At 45.2% G+C, this 12,858-nt stretch overlaps 1 protein-coding gene across 1 annotated transcript in view; it reads right to left on the reverse strand.

Moving 5' to 3' along the window:
* The window catches only part of LOC109880296 (transient receptor potential cation channel subfamily M member 7-like), a 77,945-nt gene that overhangs the window by 43,200 nt on the left and 21,887 nt on the right, over nt 1-12,858 (reverse strand). The window contains 11 exon segments of the mRNA XM_031822029.1: nt 2,421-2,576; nt 2,773-3,001; nt 3,359-3,636; nt 4,439-4,573; nt 4,752-4,892; nt 5,009-5,062; nt 5,264-5,398; nt 5,714-5,814; nt 9,561-9,633; nt 10,139-10,262; nt 10,380-10,554. Of these exon segments, the coding sequence (XP_031677889.1) occupies nt 2,421-2,576; nt 2,773-3,001; nt 3,359-3,636; nt 4,439-4,573; nt 4,752-4,892; nt 5,009-5,062; nt 5,264-5,398; nt 5,714-5,814; nt 9,561-9,633; nt 10,139-10,262; nt 10,380-10,554 (1,601 nt within the window).

A 12,858-nucleotide genomic window follows, 5' to 3' on the forward strand; every position in this document is an offset into this window, starting at 1 on the left:
GCTAAACCCCGGGATCATCATAGCTTCCCCTCATAGCTAAACCCCGGGATCATCATAGCTTCCCCTCATAGCTAAACCCCGGGATCATCATAGCTTCCCCTCATAGCTAAACCCCGGGATCATCATAGCTTCCCCTCATAGCTAAACCCCGGGATCATCATAGCTTCCCCTCATAGCTAAACCCCGGGACCCTCATAGCTAAACCCCGGGATCATCATAGCTTCCCCTCATAGCTAAACCCCGGGACCCTCATAGCTTCCCCTCATAGCTAAACCCCGGGATCATCATAGCTTCCCCTCATAGCTAAACCCCGGGATCATCATAGCTTCCCCTCATAGCTAAACCCCGGGATCATCATAGCTTCCCCTCATAGCTAAACCCCGGGATCATCATAGCTTCCCCTCATAGCTAAACCCCGGGATCATCATAGCTTCCCCTCATAGCTAAACCCCGGGACCATCATAGCTTCCCCTCATAGCTAAACCCCGGGACCCTCATAGCTAAACCCCAGGATCATCATAGCTAAACCCCGGGATCATCATAGCTTCCCCTCATAGCTAAACCCCAGGATCATCATAGCTAAACCCCAGGAGCCTCATAGCTTCCCCTCATAGCTCAACCCCAGGACCCTCATTGCTACCCCTCATAGCTAAACCCCGGGATCATCATAGCTTCCCCTCATAGCTAAACCCCGGGATCATCATAGCTTCCCCTCATAGCTAAACCCCGGGATCATCATAGCTTCCCCTCATAGCTAAACCCCGGGATCATCATAGCTTCCCCTCATAGCTAATCCCCGGGATCATCATAGCTTCCCCTCATAGCTAAACCCCGGGATCATCATAGCTTCCCCTCATAGCTAAACCCCGGGATCATCATAGCTTCCCCTCATAGCTAAACCCCGGGATCATCATAGCTTCCCCTCATAGCTAAACCCCGGGATCATCATAGCTTCCCCTCATAGCTAAACCCCGGGATCATCATAGCTTCCCCTCATAGCTAAACCCCGGGATCATCATAGCTTCCCCTCATAGCTAAACCCCGGGATCATCATAGCTTCCCCTCATAGCTAAACCCCGGGATCATCATAGCTTCCCCTCATAGCTAAACCCCGGGATCATCATAGCTTCCCCTCATAGCTAAACCCCGGGATCATCATAGCTTCCCCTCATAGCTAAACCCCGGGATCATCATAGCTAAACCCCGGGATCATCATAGCTTCCCCTCATAGCTAAACCCCGGGATCATCATAGCTTCCCCTCATAGCTAAACCCCGGGATCATCATAGCTTCCCCTCATAGCTAAACCCCGGGACCCTCATAGCTTCCCCTCATAGCTAAACCCCGGGACCCTCATAGCTTCCCCTCATAGCTAAACCCCGGGACCCTCATAGCTTCCCCTCATAGCTAAACCCCGGGACCCTCATAGCTTCCCCTCATAGCTAAACCCCGGAATCATCATAGCTTCCCCTCATAGCTAAACCCCGGGATCATCATAGCTTCCCCTCATAGCTAAACCCCGGGATCATCATAGCTAAACCCCAGGAGCCTCATAGCTTCCCCTCATAGCTAAACCCCAGGACCCTCATTGCTACCCCTCATAGCTAAACCCCAGGAGCCTCATAGCTTCCCCTCATAGCTAAACCCCAGGACCCTCATTGCTACCCCTCATAGCTAAACCCCAGGGTCATCTTAGCTTCCCCTCATAGCTAAACCCCAGGACCATCATAGCTTCCCCTCATAGCTAAACCCCGGGATCATCATAGCTTCCCCTCATAGCTAAACCCCAGGACCCTCATAGCTTCCCCTCATAGCTAAACCCCGGGACCCTCATAGCTAAACCCCGGGATCATCATAGCTTCCCCTCATAGCTAAACCCCGGGATCATCATAGCTTCCCCTCATAGCTAAACCCCGGGATCATCATAGCTTCCCCTCATAGCTAAACCCCGGGATCATCATAGCTAAACCCCAGGAGCCTCATAGCTTCCCCTCATAGCTAAACCCCAGGACCCTCATTGCTACCCCTCATAGCTAAACCCCAGGATCATCTTAGCTTCCCCTCATAGCTAAACCCCAGGACCATCATAGCTTCCCCTCATAGCTAAACCCCAGGACCCTCATAGCTTCCCCCCATAGCTAAACCCAGGGACCCTCATAGCTAAACCCCGGGATCATCATAGCTTCCCCTCATAGCTAAACCCCAGGACCCTCATAGCTTCCCCTCATAGCTAAACCCCGGGACCCTCATAGCTAAACCCCGGGATCATCATAGCTTCCCCTCATAGCTAAACCCCAGGACCATCATAGCTAAATCCCATAATCATCAGAATACCAGTAGCACCAGTGTACTTGCCAGAACAGACACAGTAAGATAAGAAAAGAAAATAGATGAGATGAACTCTGTCATATTGAGTCTGACCATCTGTATGTTGTCGGTGGTGTTATGGAAGTTGTGTTCGCTGTCCTCCATGGTCATCTGATGGGCGTCCTGACTCTGAGGGATGTGGGACATCTCTGCCTTTGTCTTGTACTCCAACAGGAGGATTGCAGGAGGCACCAGGATACTGAGGATCACCTAGAGATATATACATTATTCTATTTAGTTTTTAAATGTATATGTTTACTCAGGAGGGACCAGGATAATGAGAATCACCTGGAAAAACATAATACATCTATAATAACCATCCAGAGCCATGTGGAACACTATTGCATATATATATATACACACACACACACACACACACACACACTGCATTGCTGGGCAGTGTCACCTTGTACCAGGAGTTCTTCCTCATGTTGAGTCGTCCCATCCACATGTCTGACAGCAGCAGCTGGGTACAGGTGTGAGCCACGAAGGGTCGTAACCGCGACGACACGGCCAGCTTCAGACAGGTGCTGTTACTCCAGTTCTTCAGTTCGTAGGTCAGCAGTTTCATCGCCATGGTTTCATCCTGTCTGAATGACTGCTCCAGGAGGTCCACTGCTAGGGTGCCAAATTCACTATGAAATAATAATCATCATTAACCTTACATTACTCCAGACATCATCCCTCTGAACATGACACACACATACCACAGTATCAAACTCACTGAAAACACCATCAATAACATCCTCATCAGTCACCATAACACAGCTCCTCATGGTCACTTCACTCACAAAAATAGTCTGATACATCACATACTAATACTCAGTAATACTCATACTTCAAGTAGCCTTGAGTATTAGTGACTACTAGTAGTAATGCATCATACTTGGAGTACTTAAAGTATTAGTATGTAATCTGTCACATATTATAGTAGTCTTGAGTATTAGTGAGGATTGAAGTGTCCTAGTTATTTGGTGTGTAATGTGTCATACTTGGAGTAGTCCTTGAGTTCCTGGGAGGTGTCGTCGACCACGTCACTCTTCTTGGCCTCATAGCCCATGGAGCGACAGAGTTTACAGGCCACCAGGGCCTTGGCCATGCTTTCCTCCCCATGCTGCCAGAAGAACAGAGACATCTTCTGCCTATTCATCAGGACGGCCCACATCAGCAGCTCATTGAACGGGTACGGGAACCTGCGTGTCTCCGGGTCATCGATGTCAACTATCTCCTCCTTGGCTTTTTTCTTGGACTGGTCTGTCGCCGACTCCAACTAAGAGGGAGAGGGGTGGGCGTCAAGAGGGCGATTTGAATAATCTGATGGCTCAGTTCTGTGGGTTTGTATGGCTGATTGTGTGTATGTATGTGTGTGTGTGTGTGTGTGTGTGTGTGTGTGTGTGTGTGTGTGTGTGTGTGTGTGTGTGTGTGTGTGTGTGTGTGTGTGTGTGTGTGTGTGTACACACCTTGGGTTTGTAGTGATTTGATTGATTTATTTCATTCATGCTCGCAGGCAACAAGAGTAATGCTGAATGCACAGTTACATTCAGACAATACTTCAAAAACAAGATACTACATTAAATTAAAAAAGGTCCCATCTTACAAGAAATTGCAGTTTAAAGTGTCACATTTTGTTATTAAAAAGTCTGATGGCAGATGTCAATGTCAGCCTATTTTTCCTTGCGTTGATGCTGGACAGTTGGTTCTGGTTGCGGAGGACTCTGCCAGTACTCTCCCCTTCTCTGTGGTAGGAGATCCTGTAGACGGTGGTCAGGTTGGTGCATGTCAGTGACCAATCTTACTGCTGCTTGCTCTCTCCATGGCTGTAGTGGTGGAAGGGTCAGTGGGATGTCTCTGTTTTTGTTATTATCTTGCTTGTCCTTTTCTGTACCTTATCCAGTGCAGCTTGCTGCATCTTTGTGCAGCCTACCAGCAACACACTGTTATTCTCCAGGCATGGTCAGATTACATTGGTATAGATTTCCACAAGGTCATCAGTGGACAGGCTGTTTCTTGCCATCACACAAGTCACAGTGTGTTCTCAAATATGACTCTCCATGTTGTGCGTGTGTGTGTACCTTGGGTTTGTATGGCTGTGCAGTCTTGATGAAGTGGTTGTGCCTGGTCTTCTCCTTCTTGTCGGCCTGGATACTGAACGACTCTTGGCTCTTCCTCAGGTGGGACCCAGGCCCTGCAGAGTGGCGACCTGACCTCTGGGGAGAGACAGAGAAAAAGTAGGAGAACAGTTTACTTTCACCATTACTCTAAATGAATCAATCAGTGAAAGATCAAAATAACCTGTGTGAACAATGAGTTTAACCCTTGACCCTGAAGCGAACTTAAGTTTTAACCTTTTATCTTCAACCCTTAACACTAACCGTTAACCCTTACCCTGCTGTTGCCATGGAGATTGTTGTAGATGATCCTGAAGCGTTTCCTGGTGTAGTTGCACCTGTAAGTCCCGCCCATCAGGTACTCTATCACCAGGCCAATGTCAATTAAGGTCATCTTGTAGTTAGGGGGGAGATTACCCTGGAAACAATTAGTCATAGTGAGCCATACTAATCAACAACACCATCATCAATTACTATTGTTCAAATTAATTCAAACTTTGACAATCAATGGTTGACAAGAAGTCAAAGATGTACCTGTTTGACATCCCTTACGAGGTTGAAGAGCGTGGGATTGGTAGGGGACTGTTTCTGGAACAGAAGAGACACAGATAAAAACACGATGCCCAGCAGGACCATGGATAAACAGAAATTATTTTGACAGAATATGAATCAAACGTTAGAATTGAGAGGTTGCACGTGTGATGAGAACAGTAAATGGTACCAGCATAGAGCCCTGTGGAGCATCATTACATGTATGTGTGTGAAATTGGTGAGCCGTGTGTGTGTTACCGTATTGTATAGCTCCTCCAGTCGTGTGATGGTAAGGAACCTGTGCATGCTAACTCCATTCTCAATCAGGAGCTTCACAAACTCCACACGGTCCATCACTAAGGCATCCAGCATGGCCTGCTCCAACGAACCCACCTGCGCACACACACCTCAACATGGATCCAACATTGACTGCACTAACAATGAATAAATACAGCAGACCAGTTCAGATTAGTCAAAATAAACAGTCTACTGGCAGCCTTCCTGTAGCCTGTCCCTTGGGTCATATAGGACCACTGACTCTGGAATGGCTAGCTTAGGAGATATTTGGGGTTTAAATGACATGTATTCCATTTAGGCTGATACTGATGAACAGCACATTCATAATAGATGCAGTCTTGACAGACAGCCAGCCACACAGACAGACAGACAGAGACAGAGCCAGCCAGCCACATAAACAGATAGATGTACCAGTAGCTGCTGTCCGTAGACAAACACATGGTTCTTGGCGATGTCCACCCGGTCCCAGGCCAGAGTCAGAACCAGCTGGTCAAACGCAGACTCATTGGTGCCTGGAGGAGCAGCACACAAATCACGTTATTGGTCACATGTCAAATACAACAGGTGTAGACTTTACAGGAAGATGCTCACGTACGAGCCGGTTCCCAACAATGCAGAGATAAAAAGACAAATATTTGCTAAATAAAAAGGAAATAGTAACAAACACATTAACGAGGCTTTATACGAGGAGTACCAGTACTGAGTCAATGTGCAGGGGTACCAGGTAGTTATGAGGCTATATACGAGGAGTACCAGTACTGAGTCAATGTGCAGGGGTACCAGGTAGTTATTAGGCTTTATACACAAGGAGTACCAGTACTGAGTCAATGTGCAGGGGTACCAGGTAGTTATGAGGCTTTATACGAGGAGTACCAGTACTGAGTCAATGTGCAGGGGTACCAGGTAGTTATGAGGCTATATACGAGGAGTACCAGTACTGAGTCAATGTGCAGGGGTACCAGGTAGTTAAGAGGCTATATACGAGGAGTACCAGTACTGAGTCAATGTGCAGGGGTACCAGGCAGTTTGTAGTATGTACATGTGGATAGGGTTAGAAGTGACTAGGTATCAGGATATATAATAAACAGAGTAGCAGCAGCGTAAGCACACACAACACACACACAAACTAATTGCTAGGCAAAGCCACATTAATTGTGTGTTTCCTGTTGACTTAGCAGCAGGATTTGGAGAACAGGGCTGGGGAAGGACAATTAGGAAACAACCATACAGAATAATACAGATGAATTACCATACTAAATCACCACTACTGTTTTACACAGAACCATATCCTAACATGTGATCCAATGTACACTCTAATCATCCATATAACCCCATGGAGTCAGAGTTACACACCAAGTTAGTATTCTAGTGGATGAAAGCTAAACAATCCCCCTCAGGGGGTTTCTGGCACATGTTTCCATATGGTTCGGGAGCGCCCAGGTGTTTTACATTTCTGGAGTTGTGTTTCATCTGGTCTTTGTGACATAATGGTAGAAATGTACCATGTTCCCCATCTCTTTTATTGTTAAACGATGACACTACTTTAGACCTATCTGTCAAACAGCGACATATTTGGCTGGCTTAACAGCAGACCAAAATATTATAGCCTCACGTTGGCAGGCTCCTCATTGTTTAAGCAGACAGCAGTGTCTGCCATCATTCATGGATATTATAAACATGGAAATATCTGTATATGCATGGGAAGAGTGAAAAACAGATTTGCTCTTTCATCAACATATGACTCTGTAAAAAGACTGCTATTGTGAACAACTAATCTAACTTTGGGGAAGTCCTGTGGGTGGGTGTGAGATGGGAACGTTGTCTTGTTCGGTCTTGTCACTTGTTTCTCTGTCTATGTACCCGTTTTGTACCTTATTCAAAATTAAATAATAGTGCATACTCATACACAGTCAAATACAACTACCATAGAGAGATCATTTCCTACACGATTTCCTTTTGGTAAAGTTTAAAGTTCAAGTTGTATTTTCAGGATGTAAATCCTGATGTGGGAGACGGGATATTTCCATATTTACAAACATGTCTCTGTAACCTTACGGTTCATCTGATATGTTTATGGAAGAAATCTTAAAGTAACTGTCCAAAGAAAATCTCACATCTGTTAACTCAAAACACAAATCATGTTGTTGACTTCTACTCTTCCTGTAGTCATGTGACCAAAGCATAAAATACAGGAAAAACAACCTCTTCAAAAACCTCCTCAAAGTTGGATCTCAAACAGACCATTTCAAAAATGTTTGCCATTTCCTCATAGTGGACACGTCTTATATTTCCTCAGAGGAGACTTCTCATCATCACCGAGCTCATTGGCTGATGTGGCTAAGAGGAAGGCATTGATGCTATGGACTGGCCCGCCCGTTCCACAGACCTGAATCCAGTTGAGCACATCTGGGACATCATGTCTCGCTCCATCCACCAACGCCACGTTGCACCACAGACTGTCCAGGAGTTCGTGGATGCTTTAGTCCAGGTCTGGGAGGAGATCCCTCAGGAGACACCTCATCAGGAGCATGTCCAGGCATTGTAGGGAGGTCATACAGGCACGTGGAGGCCACACACTACTGAGCCTCATTTTGACTTGTTTTAAGGACATTACATCAAAGTTGGATCAGCCTGTAGTATGGTTTTCCACTTTAATTTTGAGTGAGACTCCAAATCCAGACCTCCATGGGTTGATCAATTTGATTTCCAGTGATCATTTTGTGTGATTTCGTTGTCAGCACATTCAACTATGTAAAGAAAAAAGTATTTAATAAGAATATTTCATTCATTCAGATCTAGGATGTGTTATTTTAGTGTTCCCTTTATTTTTTTGGAGCAGTGTAGGTCATATTTCATAGAAATCTGGAAACACTGGGCAGCTATTTTAAAGTTATTTCCATATGCTTGTGTATGTATCCTTTAGGGTCGAATGAGCTATTGAGGCCTTCTATTGAGGATGTGTTACTGGTTGACCAAGACTAATGCTGGTTTGACAGGCTTATATTTTCCTGCTGGCTGGGGATTATTATGCTCAGTCAGAATGTCCTGAAACCTTGACTGACTGGTCTGGTTCCTCTACTACGGGATCTACATAGCTGGTAGACAAGCTGCGTGGGGCGGACTTTGAACACATTCCTGCATTTGTCTGAACTTCTTATTCAATGACAGAAGACCACTGATAGATAGACATACACACAACTACTGAATACACAGGGACAGACTAGTTCATGTGAATACCTATCCTTTCAGAGCTCTCTCTTCCCTCTGTGTTAGAGCCAGATCGGATAGAATAGAACAGAGAAAAGTGAAAAGAGGACAGCTTTATGTGTTGTGAGAATGGGGTCTCGGAGTATCTAGCAATAAGCCCCTCTGAGACCCACAGGGAAACCCCAAAAGAGAGCAAGTGAGAGAGCGAGAGAAAGAGCGCGGCAGGACAAGAAATAGTGAGAGAAACAGAGGACGAGAGAGATAGCGAGAGAGCAGGACAAGAGAGAGCTCAGGACGAGAGAGAGAGAGCTCAGGAGTAGAGGGAGAGATAGATAGCGAGAGAGAGTAGGACAATAGAGAGCTCAGGACGAGAGAGAGATAGATAGTGAGAGAGCTCAGGAGTAGAGGGAGAGAGCAGGACAAGAGAGAGATAGATAGTGAGAGAGCTCAGGAGTAGAGGGAGAGAGCAGGACAAGAGAGAGATAGATAGTGAGAGAGCTCAGGAGTAGAGGGAGAGAGCAGGACAAGAGAGAGATAGATAGTGAGAGAGCTCAGGAGTAGAGGGAGAGATAGATAGCGAGAGAGAGTAGGACAATAGAGAGCTCAGGACGAGAGAGAGATAGATAGTGAGAGTTCAGGAGTAGAGGGAGAGAGCAGGACGAGAGAGAGAGAGATAGTGAGAGGGCTCAGGGGTAGAGGGAGAGAGCAGGACGAGAGAGAGAGAGAGATGGATAGTGAGAGGGCTCAGGAGTAGAGGGAGAGAGCAGGACGAGAGAGAGATAGATAGTGAGAGAGCTCAGGAGTAGAGGGAGAGAGCAGGACGAGAGAGACAGACGGAGGGAGGAGAGTGTTGACTTCTCAAAACATATCTATTGTATCAGTTTCAAAATGAAAACTTTGGTTACACAACCCACTGTCTCGCCCTTCTGTTTGTTTTATTATTGTGATCTTTTCATTTGCCCTCTCCCTTTCTCTAGGAGGTCAGAGGGGAGTCATGGGCACAGATCTTCTGTCAGTCAAACAACAGGACACTGAGATGAAGTTAACACACCTTTCAGTAATGCCCTCAGTATTGCCACATCGATATCCTGGTGGTCCTCAGAGCCGATATGAAACACAGTGATCTGTCGTTCAGATGAAGGAAAGAGGGAGAGAAACCCCACATGGTCATTAAAAAATCTAAAGTAATGCAATACGTTCTGGTATTTATGAAAAACGATAAGCGTCATCAGTATCTTTATATTAATCAGACTATGAACAGACGACACAGTATGCATTGTAGGATTCAGATTTCTCTTAAAATTCATTCAGTATTTGTTAAGGATCCCCATTAGCTGTTGCCAAGGCAGCAGCTACTCATCCTGGGGTCCAGCAACATGAAGGCAGTTATATACAATTTGAAATATTACATGACATTTCAGAACACTTTACCCAATATCACATATTTACAAAACAACATCCATGTGTACGTGTGTGTCTTATGTGCATGTGTCTGTGTCTGTGTCTCTTCACAGTCCCCGCTGTTCCATAAGGTATTTTTATCTGCTTTTTAAATCGGATTCTACTGCATCAGTTACCCGATGTGGAATAGATGTCCATGTATTCACTGTGAGTTAACCATGTGTTTACCAGTTCTTTGCTCTTCATACATTCCACAAGGGTCTGGAAGAGGTGCATAGCATCGCTGTGGCTGAAGTTGAACGTCTTTTTGATCGTAGCGATGATTTCTGTCTCCACACCGTCAGGTAGACCCCTGAAGGGTTAAAGGAAGTTACATCCACGATCATTCCTCTAAGTAACGGTCCTAGCACAGAACCCTCTGGAACCCCATTATATGTGGTGCAATCTGTTAGAAGAAAGTGTGTCTCACCCCCCCTCCTCAGTCTGTTTGTGGACATAGGCCAGTATGTCAGCAGCACGCCCAGTCCCCTCACAGACCACCACAGGAACAGGGGGAGTCTCCTGAAGGTACTCCAACACCGTCAGAATTACGTTGGGACCCCCCTCAAATATCAACGCTACCACAGGAACACCCTGACCAATTCCTGGGGGGGGGGGGGGGGGGGGGGAAGAGGACAGAGAGAGAGAAAGAAAGCCAGAAGATCACTAAATATGCTGTTAAGAGCATAGGAAACATCTCAAATAGCAACACTGTATGTTCATGGAGATGCTGTATTCTATTGGTCTCTGTTTGTGATGACAACAGGAAAGCAGTAAAGGGTTAACAGAGAGATGTGACAGGTCTTAAAGCTCCATTTTAAGAGGGTGTTTCAACAGGTCAGCAGACTGCCACACCATAATAACAGTGGGTGTGCATTCTGTATGGGTGTCTGCCTAGGCTATTTTAATAATAGGGGATCTAAGGTTATTGTGATAATAGCCGGTCTCTGGTAACTGCCTCTGTCACACACTGGCACTTAGAAGCACCACACAGAGACAGAACAGGCAGAGATACAGCAACTACAGTAGACACTGACTGATAGACTTCTTTTTCTCATTTTTATCAAGGGTGCCAATAATTTTGGACCTGCCCATTATTCTTAGACATTGCCTTCAGGTGTTAAAGTACTCAACACACAGCCGCAGAGAAGATGCCTGTGGTGGAAATAATAATGATAAAACGTGACGTTTGGATCCTGGATGCTAATTGGTTGATAGTCATTATTTATTTACGATAATCCTCAGGTAATGCTTGTTAACAGTTCTATTTGAATTATCACTGCGCATTCACTGTCCCACAGCCCAGCCAGGCAATTCCAAAACTTTCTCTCTACCGGAAACAGCATCTTGACATTATTTCCCCATGTTTCTCACCTAGCATTTGGTTTGCAACAGTGGGAGTTTGTCTAAACCCTGCAGTCTGCCTCTCCAATCTCTGCAACAATGTTGGAATGTAACCTTCAACGTGCAAAATGAGAATGAACGTGTCCGGACGAGACAGACAGCTTCTCTGAGCCAGGTGAATTCAGGCAGGCCCAGTCCTGGCCGTTCCGCCGCCCTAGGCGAGAAAAAATTACCGCCCTCCTCCTATCCCAGAAAAACGAGAATAGTGTAGCCTACAGTGACGGCCCACAATGCAATTTTATGAATGCCCATCCATGTACTACTGTTTGTAAAACAGGTTGTTGCATTTTATTAGCCTAATCCGGATTCCTGACCAAGGGCTTAAGACGAATCATTTTGTCTATTTAAGATCTACATATGAGATACCCAAGATTATCAGGAGTTACGAGTCCATTTTCAGTGAGAATCTGTGTGTTTACACAGCCAGAAATACACAAGTATTTTCTTCTTTGCTATGATCAGCTCGTAAAAAAAAGGACAAATAGGCCTACAATTGATGCATGACCATTTAGCCCACGGAGTGAAACTCCCAGACAGCAGTGGTGAGAAGCCTAATTTAATTCCAGAGAGAGGCATGCTGGGAATGGACAAGCTAAATATTTTGCAACCTTGACTTTGGCAAAGTGGGCACTCCTTATCATGGGGTGGTATCAGCACTCACCTAAATAGCCCGTATGCCATTGGGCGAGATACGTTTTCATTGTTTTTGGGCAGAATTATGTGAGGCGTTATGTGTTGTTGGAGGTGATTCCTGGTCAGTTTAGCTCGTAAAATGCCGCCCTCGTCAATCTGCCGCCCTAGGCAACCACCTAATCCTGTCTAATGGGCGGGCCGGCCCTGTTCATGCATCAGCATAATTATTATTGATATATCCAAAGAAATGGCACTAGAAACAAAGGTGAAACAAACAAAATGTATCTAGTTTGCTGCCATTCCAGCTGCTTGGTGTGATTGTGTGTTAGCTTTAGTTGCTTAGCTAGAAAAGGAAAAATTGCTAGCCTGCATAGTAACCTTTATCAATTAGAACGGACGACCAGTCCACTTGACTAGCTAATGTGCCAATAAAACAAACCAAAAGAATGTGCTTTTGGCAAGCAACACATAAATAGAACACAACTGGGGTTTGGCAAGACACCATCATTGGGTGGAAAGATTAATACAATTCATTTACTCATTTTTTTGTTTTATAAAAACATGCTAGTAATAATTTTATATAAGCAATAAGGCACTCAAACCTGTAGATGATCATGAATAACAGACTCAAACCTGTAGATGATCATGAATAACAGACTCAAACCTGTAGATGATCATGAATAACAGACTCAAACCTGTAGATGATCATGAGTAACAGACTCAAACCTGTAGATGATCATGAATAACAGACTCAAACCTGTAGATGATCATGAGTAACAGACTCAAACCTGTAGATGATCATGAGTAACAGACTCAAACCTGTAGATGATCATGAATAACAGACTCAAACCTGTAGATGATCATGAGTAACA

This window comes from Oncorhynchus kisutch, unplaced genomic scaffold (genome assembly GCF_002021735.2).
Source record: "Oncorhynchus kisutch isolate 150728-3 unplaced genomic scaffold, Okis_V2 scaffold4048, whole genome shotgun sequence".
Taxonomy (NCBI): Eukaryota; Metazoa; Chordata; class Actinopteri; order Salmoniformes; family Salmonidae; genus Oncorhynchus; species Oncorhynchus kisutch.